At 44.2% G+C, this 10824-nt stretch overlaps 1 protein-coding gene across 2 annotated transcripts in view; it reads left to right on the top strand.

The window, feature by feature from the left end:
- Positions 1-555: 555 nt before the first annotated feature.
- ASTN1 (astrotactin 1) overlaps positions 556-10824 on the top strand; it is a 290796-nt gene continuing 280527 nt past the window's right edge. For both annotated transcript variants that reach the window (XM_040636245.1, XM_040636244.1), the window contains exon 1: positions 556-838. In XM_040636245.1, coding sequence (XP_040492179.1) covers positions 556-838 — 283 coding nt within the window. The remainder of the gene's footprint in view (positions 839-10824) is intronic.

Genomic DNA, 10824 nt, shown 5'->3' with positions numbered 1-10824 from the left:
GAAATAATGGGGGGCTCATTTGCATATACAGAACCCCCCCCCCCACCTGCTTTCAGGAAGCGCCTTTTAAGGTGTGTGCGCCCTTGTGCCCTTCCCAAGCCATCTGGATGAGGATGCGAGAAGGAAGATTTTGCATTGCAAAGACCGATTTTTTAAAAAATGCTGTGCAGGTAGTTCCCAGCCCAGAGCGTGCTCGTGCCGGGGGAGGCGAAGGAGGAGAAAGGCGGCAGCACGGGCAGCCTGCTGGGGGCTGACCTGATTCCCTAGAATCCTCGGCTCCTTTCCTCTCTCCTCCGACGTCCTTCCTTCCCTTCTCTCCTCCTTCCCCCCCTTCCCTTCCCCAGCGAAGCAGCTGCGAGGAACAAAGAACGCGGGCGCTCCGGGAAGCAGCGCGCAAGCCCCGCGCACTGCGCGCGGCGTCTGGCTCCTCGGAGCGGGGCTCTCCCGGCTCCACGTCCCTCCGCAGCCTCCCCCGCCTCCCGCGCTCGCTCGCTCCCGCCCGCTCGCCGCCTCCCCCACCTTCGCGGCGCCGGAGGAAGGCGGCCGGGGCTCAAGATGGCTTTAGCCGGGCTCTGCGCCCTGCTCGCCTGCTGCTGGGGGCCGGCGGCGGTGCTGGCTACGGCCGCCGGCGACGTGGACCCATCCAAGGAGCTGGAGTGCAAGCTCAAGAGCATCACGGTGTCGGCGCTGCCCTTCCTGCGCGAGAACGACCTGAGCATCATGCACAGCCCCTCGGCCTCCGAGCCCAAGCTCCTCTTCTCGGTGCGCAACGACTTCCCGGGAGAAATGGTCGTGGTGGACGACCTGGAAAACACCGAGCTGCCCTACTTCGTGCTGGGTGAGTCCCGGGGGAGGTCGAGGCGGCCCGGCGCCCCCACCCCCCACCCCGGCTCGCTCCACACACCCACTCGCCGCCGACCTCCCCTCCCCCACTCCTACCTCCCTGGATCCGCCCCACGCCCAGCCCGCCCTCCACACCCACCTGCCGGCCGCCGTCTCCTTCTTCCTGACTTCTCCTCAGATCCGACATGGATGCTGGGCCCTCGACCTTCCTGCCGCCCTGCCCCACAGGAGCAGGTTGCTGGAGTCTCTCTGAAACCTTTCCCGGCCTTGACCTCCCCGCTTTCCTTCAGGAGCACATTGACAGAGCACTTGTCTGCGACCAGCTCAACTCCCATAAGCCCTTCTCCCCACTCCCTGGCCACATGTTCCCTTCTTTGCTTCACACCCCCTGGACACCCACTCCCACAGCATTTCCTGGGGGAGTTCGAGGCAGGTACCCCGCCCTCCCCGTGGCAGGCGTGTGTAGGCCACATCGCACTGGCTGGATCTCTAGCCTGCACTCTTGGAGAGGGCTTGCTATCTCTCACCAGGTGACTGGCACTCTCTGGCGTTCCTTCACAACACTCAAGTTTTCTCTCCCCCTGGTGTCCATCCTGCCTCCACGCTTACATGCAAGGATGTCCTCATGCAGCCACCTCCACATGCCCAGGTCGCAGCACAAGGCCTTGGGTAAAGAAATCATCCAACTCTAGTCTATTCATGTTGGTATCTTCTTTGTTCCCAATGCGACCTTTGGTAGGCAAAGGCATTTCTGCACACAGAATGGTCTTCCTGGCTGAGAGACTCCTCCTCCCTTCGTTTGTTTACATTTCTCTCTCAGTACCCCTCTATTAATTTTCTTAGGCCACAAAACTCCTTAGGATCCTGGAACCTTCTAATCCACCTCCTTTTCACTGCCAGGCTGCAAAGATATTGTGGTCCTGGTCCAGCATCTTGCAAAGCAGGACAGGTTCATGTGACTTTGTTAACCAAAATTTCCCTCACTTTTCCTTGTGCAGATGTCTCTCTCCCTGCTGTGCACACCCACCATGCAATTCATTTCTTTAGTGATGCTGTAAATCGTCCTTACTTTGCCCATGAGAGAATTCAAAGATAACCCAATTCACAGTTACTGTTCAGATACAAAAACTGAAAAACAATGAAACTGTCCAGGAGACGAATGTTCCATCTACTTAATGTCCTAACAACTGGAGTTCACTCTGTAGGAACATGGCTTCCTGATGGCCATACATAGGTTAGAGCCACATGTGGAATGTCCTCTAACACCTCCCTGGTGCTCTTTATTCACAAGAGATCTCTTTACGTTGCAAACATTAAGAAGTGGGTGAATAAATCCCTACTCTCCAATCCCTATGGAAAAGCGATTTCAAATATTGCCTGGTCCTTTGAAAAGTTGGTTTGCCGTTCCTGGAGTGCAGCTTAGTTGACCCTGTTAAGTCCAGCCTACACACTTGATGGCATTACTTATTTTTGCATTAAAAACATACCAATAACATAATAAAAACTGGGGGCTGGCTGGGAATGGGGACACTGTGGCTATGCCGCTCATTAAAATGTACAATTGCTGGGTTATTCAGTGGATGTAAATTTTGCTTGGAAGTCATGCTGATGTGCAAGTAACAATCTGTTCATCGTAATAGACAAGAATGAGCATAGGGAATTATGTGTTTCTAAAGAGCCTGTTTGGGGCTCTACATGCCGTGTTTACCGTGCCCGAGGAGGGCTGTGTGTGGTGCATGAAAAAAGGGAAATTGGACTAGCAGGTCTTCAAAATCCCACTTCCTTTTTTGCAGCATCCCAAAGCCGGGGCCTGAAGCCATGATGTGCCAGCTAGGATCCAATGTGCACAGCAAAAGACCAGATGTGAAAGAATGGGGTTTCTGCACCTCTGTGCAGAGCTGCCCACTGCAGCACCCTGCTGGAGTTGCTATGGTAACCTCCTGCAACTTGGCATTTACATACAGGAACAGACACACACTCACTTCAGAGCCAGATGCATTTCCTAAATGCACTGATTGTGTCCTTGCCACCCCATCTCCCCCCAGTCAATGGGGGCATGTTCAGACCTAGTATTCCCAGGGGGAATAGGAGTACTGTCGGCTTGGGTCGGGCAGCACAACTAGGCAGAAAGGGATAGTCCGAGTTCATGGAGGGTAGACTCAAGTGTATAGTTGCTCTCCAAGTTAAGTTTTGTGATCTTGGATTCTGTCACACATGGCCAGTAGTAAGGGCTGTAGTGACTTTGATTTGGAGCTTTCCCTACTCTTATCTCTGGAACTTACTGTGCTGAAGCCATCCCCTGGAGGAATACGAATCCACTGGTCCTGGGAAATTATTGATCATTTACTTCCTCAGCACTCATAGGTATTCTTAGGATAGAGAAGTTAAAAAAATAAAAGGCCCCTGCCGTTGGGTTCGCTCTAGTCAGTGGCCACACACACTGAAATACTTGGAGGAGTTGTAAGTAATAATGCTTGAGTGTGTGGTATGGGTGGTAAGGGGTGTAGGAATGCCCAGGAAGGAACGACTTACGTGGCAAGAGCAGTCTCCATGGATGACATGGGCTTCACTAGGGACCTTGACCCAAATCAGGTCCTTTGGTTTCCTTTTGTCTCCAGGATCAAGTCCTCTTACTTCAGTGAGGCAAACAAGGGTCTCATCCTTCTGACTACAGCCCGCTTCTCCAGCCTCATATCCCTACAAGCCTGCTGTAGCCTTTCAGGATTCTTTCAAGACTTTGCAAATACTGTTCCCTCCACCTGGAGTGCTCTTTTCCATTCTCCACTTGGTAGCCATCTATTCTTCCTTCTAAACCCTGCACACCTATCACGTTTCTATGAAGCCTTCCCTCTCCTCCCAAGGCACAGAAGTTTATCCCACTCCTATGCTCTTTGTGTTCATTAAAAAAATCAAAACACAAATGAACGGAATTAAAGATGGATTCGGTTTGGTGTGGCCTAGGGGAGGTGAAGCCATTTGAAGTCATGGAACAAAGATAAGCAGTCGGTGGCGGTCGGTGGTGGTGAGAATGAATATGGGATGGTGTGCCGTGCGTATGGTGCAGTACAGAGATTGGCTTCGTGGTAGAAGAGCTGTCAGGATGGTGCCTGGCTCTGTAGAGTGGAGCGTGGTTCTCTGTGTAGAAGCCAGGCAGTGGAGGGCTGGCTTTACATAGAAAGCACTGAAGCCCGACTCCCAGAAGTGACCTCAGCAGGTCAGTCCTGGTTTGCTTGTAGGACGCTACAATATCCCGCAGGGCGGTGGAGGGGGTGGTGGTAACTTCTGTCCTCTTAAGTGAGTTTGCAAATTGTGGTGCAATGCTATATGAGACTTTCAGTTGTGCTTTGTTTGGCTACATGTCATTTTAAAATGTTTTGAATTTGAATGTTTTCAGTCAAGGCCTGCCATCTCGAGATTGTCATATTTCCTTTTTCTTTATGGTATTTCTCTGACAACTCTAAACCAGATAATCTAAACCTACTTTCACAAGTGTTGCAAAAAGCGACAATATCCCAAAGTAAAGGCAGTTTCTATTTTAAGGTATCTGGTTCATAGACCTGGGAACCAAAAAGAAGATGCTATAAAAGCAACCATAGGTGTTTTTTCGGGGGGGGGGTGTAGGGATTGCAATCCAGGAGGCACAGAGTCCATGCAAAAAAGAAAGTTATGCTCATATTGCAAGCAGAGAGTACAGGTTTATAAAAGCAAAACCCACAAGATTACAGAACTTGTTCTGAAAGAATTATGATTGGTGCTGACAGAGTTAAACTGGAGACTACAGGATTGGCTATTTAGCTAACAGGTGTTACATTGGATTTCAGTCCAAAGTAGAAGGATGTGTTTCAGGGGGTGGTCAAGTTGCAATTGACAAGTTGCAATTGATGAGTTCAAAAGTTCATGGCTATTCTGGAGAATTGAAACAGAAGTGCATGGGCCCTGCTTCCTCAATGTCCTCTGCACCCTGTTTTGAACAGACTCTCTTAGCCATGTTGATTTCACTGTGGAATTTTCCTTAAAAGGCCTTATTACGCTCTCAGGAGAATAGAAAATGTTTCTTAATTTGCCCATGAAAATTTCATATCTCAACTAAAACTCAGTATCTCCGCTTCAAAACAGTAGACATTCTTGCTGTGGAGGCATATTTGATTTTGAGACAATTGGTTAACCTGAAGTGTAGCTTCTGCATTGAAGTGTGGTTTTCTGAGCTGTGAACAGATTTATCGGACTCGCTACTATTTGAAAGGGATGCTTCTCTGTTTCAGACCCAACTATTGAGTTTGTGCATGTGTAAAACTTTGTGAAGAAAGCTGTTTCTCTGGAGCCTTGGTGTTTGGTTTTAGCTGTCATGGCTTTTGATTGAAGAAGGTACTCCTGAAGATAAATCAATCAGCCTGCAGAGATGTAGTGAGTTCCCACGTGCAAGGTGCTGTTTAAACTGTCTGGAGCAGTCCAGTGTGGTGGTTGAAAGAACAGGCTTTGAAGACCGATCTAGTGTCAACTCCTGGCTTTCCACTTATTCCGACAGTGGAGAAAAGTAAGAATCAGAGAGGTTAAATAATTTACTCAGGGCCACATAGCTAACAATGGTTGATGGCTCCATCACTCGAACTCAGGTCAATGTAACATTTTAACCTTTCTCTTAGTTACTATTTTATGCCTTAAAACTTTAAAAATCTGTTCTTTTTCGTGGTTGGATGAAAGAAGCCCTAGCGATGGTTAGAACGGGGAAAATACACTAACCTGTGCAGAAGAATCCTTTATGATTTCTATGTAAATGCCTTTTGGATATCTTTGCCCTCTGAGTGATTTCTCACACAAGGCTTTAGCACAGAAGAGAGTGAACTTCATCAAGAAACACTTGCCTGAGTAGGTGTACTTACCTAAGCGGAATTGGGGAATTCTTCCTTACAGCGCCCAAGGGTGGGTAGCCACGTTCCTTGGTGTGTTACGGCGCCCACAGGCATGATGAACAACGTGGGGTACTTGGGGATGAAGATACATGTCCAATGCTCTTCTTAGAAAGACCCCACAGAAATGCAAACTGGGAATCCCAGGAGAAGGCTCCGCTGTTAAATGGAGTCATGCAGAAGATGCTGTGGTTTTAGCACCTTGTCCAAAGCCACTGCCTTTTGTATTAAGTGGCCTTAGGCTTAGAATCCACCATCAGAGCCCAGTGGAGCTACTCGAATAGCAGTTTCTGAACTTTTTAATTGGCTTCCAGTGTAATTAATACTGGGCATAATTTTCGACCTTTCTACAAAAGGTGAGCCTTTGCCTAATACGAAACAGCCCTAATTTTTGTCACATGTCTCTCCATCTCCCCATTTGAGAAGTAACTTTAAAATTTGGTTCTTTTCCTTCCTTTTACTCTCTGCTACGGTGAGCTCCTTAGGTTAACAGTAAACAGATTTGTATAGAGTGGCAGCCCATTTAAGACACGGGAGGATGAATGGCAGTGATCTTCAAGTAGGGTCTTCTACGCTTATATAACTCATGGGAGCAGAATGCACTAATTTATAGTATTGAGAGGTTTATTATTTACTGTTTGTCTACAGAAATGTAGATTTTTACATCAAAGGCATTTTGAATGCAAGAGTGATGAATTTTACAACACTTCAAACACTCTTCTAAATATAGTGATAGGTTTGAATTCAAGTCATTGGAGTTCTTGAAGGAAAAATAAAATACAAGCTTAATTTCTTTATTTTTCTTTGTGGAATAAAGATTGAGGTCTTCTTTTATAGGAAAAAAAATATATACTTATGGGGATTTTTAGGAATGTAATTAAACCCCAAAGGCTAGTAGTTTCTCAGATTAAGGCCAGTTTATGGGAATAGAACTTGGCATCCTTTCAGCAGGAACATGCCGCGTCTTTATTTCTCCACTTTTATACCAAGTTCAAATATATGCACACAGATGGCAGAACAAGCTCTATTTTGAGCAAGTTAATCTCTCAGGACAAGTTAAAGCCTATGATAATTTTTAGTGTACCACCATTTGGCATCTATCATCATGTTTTTATTATAAATTTGTAATAGTTATTATTTTATTTTTTAATCACATAATTTAAAACTTTGAGAAAACAAAATGAAGTGCCTCTATTGACTCCTGGGTTTCCAAGGAACACAATTTGTGCAAATTAAATTGGTGCCGATGGTAATCTCAATCGATGTGTGACAACTTTTACAAAACAGTTTGGTATTACACAGCAAAGTTGACAACATGCATGCCTCCCAACCCAGTGATTCCACTTTTAGGTGTTTATTGCACAGGAATTTTTATATGTATATTGTTAACCTTAAAAATAAAAGTTATTTTACCAGCAAAAATGGATTTATTTGGGAAAGACAGAGAATTGCAGTTGAGGACATACAGGCTGAGGCAAAGCCATAGGCATGTCTAACAAACAAAGGAGGGTAGGTTATTTCATGGAGAAGGAGGAAGAAGTTGGGAGGGGTTATTTCGAATGAAAGTCCATTGGAAAAAAGCAAGAATTCAGGCTGATGATAATTTGTCATCAGTTGAGTTGCAGGGCTAGTTGACTTCCTGTAGAAGATTCAGTGCGCATCTTTTCCTGTGGGGACCTGAATTGATCACTTTCCTAGGGATGATTCTTCTGTTGGGGTTTGTAACTGATGGTTCTCCCTGTGATTGACATCGAGTGGTAGGGCGCCTCCTTCTAGCCTCCCCGCTTCACGTTAATGAGGTTTCCCTTTATTAATTTTTGCAATACACATGAATATTTGTAGTAGTAGTGTTAGTCATAGCAAAACTTGGAAACAACCCAATGTCCATTAACAGGAGTCTAGAAGTATAGGAGATGTTACAGTCATCCCCCGGAATGTTATCCAGCCATGAGAATAAATGTGTTACAGCCACATACACCAACATGGATACATCTCATAGTGGTAATGCTACGCGAAGATAAACAACTAGCTGAAAAATACATACAGCACAGTTTCATTTATATAAAATTCAAAGTAACACCACATTGTTTGAGGATATGTAAAGATGTAAAATTTTTTATGAAAAGCAAAGAAAACACAAAATAAAGAATGGGTATTGCCTCTGGTGGAAATGGAAGATAATGGAAGGGGGAGGGAAAGAAGAGGGGCTTCTGACATTCTGGCAGTATTTCATTTTTGTTTTTCTTCCTTTTTTTTTTAAAATAAACTTAGTTTTTTATAACAGTTTTAGATGTACAGAAAAATTGCAAAGGTAGTACAGCGTTCTCCTACCCCACACCCATTTTCTCCTGTTACTAACATCTTATGTTGATAGGATACATTTATTACAATTAAAGAACCAATATTGATATATTGCCATTAACTAAAGCCCATCTTTTATTTAGATTTCCTCAGTTTTTACATTGAGTCATCAAGTCTCCTTAGACTCCTCTTGTCTGTGGCAGTTTTTCAGACTTGTTTTCGATGACCTTAACAGTTTTGGGAAGTATTAGTCAGGTATTTTGCAGGCTGTCCCTCAACTGGGATTTGTTTGTTTTCCTGATGATGAAATTGGGGCTCTGAGTTTGGGGAAGGAATCCATTTTCATCACATGTCAAGGGCACATTTGGTCAATATGACTTAGCATTGTTGCTGTTGACCTTGATTCCCTGGCTGAAGTAGAATTTGTCAGATTTTTCACTGTAAGTTACTCTCTTTTTCCCTTTCCATGCTATGCTCTTTGAAGGAAGTCACTATATAGTCTATACTAAGGAGATGGCGAGTTATGGTCCACCATTTAGAGAGTGGAGTATCTACATAAATTATTTTGAATCATTGTACTGAGACAGTTGTCTTTTATCTCTTATTATTTATTTAATCATTTATTTATATCATATAGACTCACAAATACTTATTTTATACTTTGGGTTATAATCCAATACTACTTTATTGATTTTTTTCTTTTAATGATTTTATTTATCTATTTGACAGAGAGAGAGAGACAGCCAGCAAGAGAGGGAACATAAGCAGGGGGAGCAGGAGAGGAAGAAGCAGGCTCCCAGTGGAGCAGGGAGCCCGATGCAGGGCTCCATCCCAGGACCCTGGGATCACGCCCTGAGCTGAAGGCAGACGCTTAATGACTGAGCCACCCAGGCGCCCCTGCTTTATTGATTTTATTGCTGAAATTGTTCCAGCTTTGGCTAATGGGGAGCTCTTTCAGTTGGCTTTTGTGTCCCTTTGACATACCCTCATCAGTGTGGGTTCTTTTTTGTTTGTTTGTTTTTTGAACATTTTGTTACTTTCTATCACTTCCTGCTCTAGCTCATTTTGTATGTTGCCTACCCACCCCGCCCCCAGAGTTCTAGAATCAGCTCTTTCTCCAGTTAGCCCTGATTCTTTTCATTGGAGAATGGTATTAGAAACCCAGATCTAGGCACTGTGTATATTTATTTATACTGGGGTGTTGCTTCTAGGCTCTCTCAGCTGACAGCAAGGAAATACATGTGTGTATACTAACTCATATGTACACACATATCTATAAATATTTCTATAAGTAACCATCTGTATCTTATTAAGCTAAGCATGAGTTCATGCTGATGTATCTGGCTGTAATCCATGATCTAATTATCGTGATCTAATCCATTATCTAATCCATGGATCGTTCTAGCCTCCTCCATTTGTTCATCCCAGTCCAGCAGTGAGAAATCTGGTTCTCACTGTCTTCCATCCATTTATTCAGTTGTTCAATTCCACTATCCATCTGTAACAGTATCAGAATTGTTTACCCATAACCCCAGTGGGGAAAAACTTGATCAATTAGAGTACAGTTCTTACACACAGCATCTTTCGTCTTTAGTCTTAAAAGACCAACCAAAGTTACTTAGGTCAGCACCTCACCCCCACCCCAGGTTGTGTCATACATCTTTGATACAATTAGTATTTTGTCTCATTCTGCATTCCATCCTAGGATCACCCAGCCTCCTAAATGACTTTTTTTTTTTTTTTGATTTGCACACATTGAGATTGACTCTTTGTGTTCTAAAGTTCTGTAGGTTTTTAACAAATGAAATGCATAGTGTTAAATATCTACAATTATAGCATCACTCAGAATAGTTTTACTGCCCTATAAAACCCCCTGCCCTTCCCCCATCTACCCCCCCTCTTTACGTCCAAACTCTGGCAACCACAGATCTTTACTGTGGCCACAGTTTTGCCTTTTTTAGAACGTTGTATAATTAGCATCATACAGTGTGTACCCTTTTGAGACTCGCCTCTTCACCTAGCATTACACATTTAAGATTCATCCATCTCTCTCTCTCTCTCTTTTTTTTTGGCTTGATAGCTCATTTATTTTTATTGTTGAATAATATTCCATTGAATGAATATACCAGGTTTTTAACCATTCACCTGTTGAAGAACCTTTGGTTGCTTCCAGTTTTTGGCAATTATGAATAAAAGAGCCATAAATATTAGCATATGGGTTTTCGTGTGCTCTCTTTTTGTTTTATTTATGTAATTTCAGTGCAGAGATTTGAGTTAATCATACTCCTCGATTCGTGATACATTTTATCATAGGCCCATGAAAATCCTCCTCCTTCCAGTGGTTCATGTATTTGGCTGTTTGTTTCTCTTTACCGCTACTCCCGGTTCCCACCTACCCTTCCCCATAGGCAAGCACTCTAATTTCCCTAGTGTTTATCTTTTTTAGGAGGTATGTGTTCTTGTAAAACATGAATAATTTTGTGTTCATGCTTTTTTTTTAAGATTTTATTTATTTATTTGACAGAGAGAGAGGCAGCAAGAGAGGGAACACAAGCAAGGGGAGGGGGAGAGGGGAAGGAGGCTTCCTGCTGAGCAGGGAGCCCAACACGGGGCTCCATCATGACCTGAGCCCAAGGCAGACGCTTAATGACTGAGCCACCCAGGCACCCCGTTTTCATGTATTTTTTTTAATTTAACTAAATGGTGATGCAATATAACATACTGATTCTTCCTCTTTTCAGTCGGCACTATATTTTTAAGACCTACTCATGTT

The sequence above is a fragment of the Ursus maritimus genome, unplaced genomic scaffold, assembly GCF_017311325.1.
Source record: "Ursus maritimus isolate PB19 unplaced genomic scaffold, ASM1731132v1 scaffold_2, whole genome shotgun sequence".
Taxonomy (NCBI): Eukaryota; Metazoa; Chordata; class Mammalia; order Carnivora; family Ursidae; genus Ursus; species Ursus maritimus.
The sequence above is the reverse complement of the archived record's forward strand: the minus strand, read 5'-3'. Positions and strand labels throughout refer to the sequence as shown.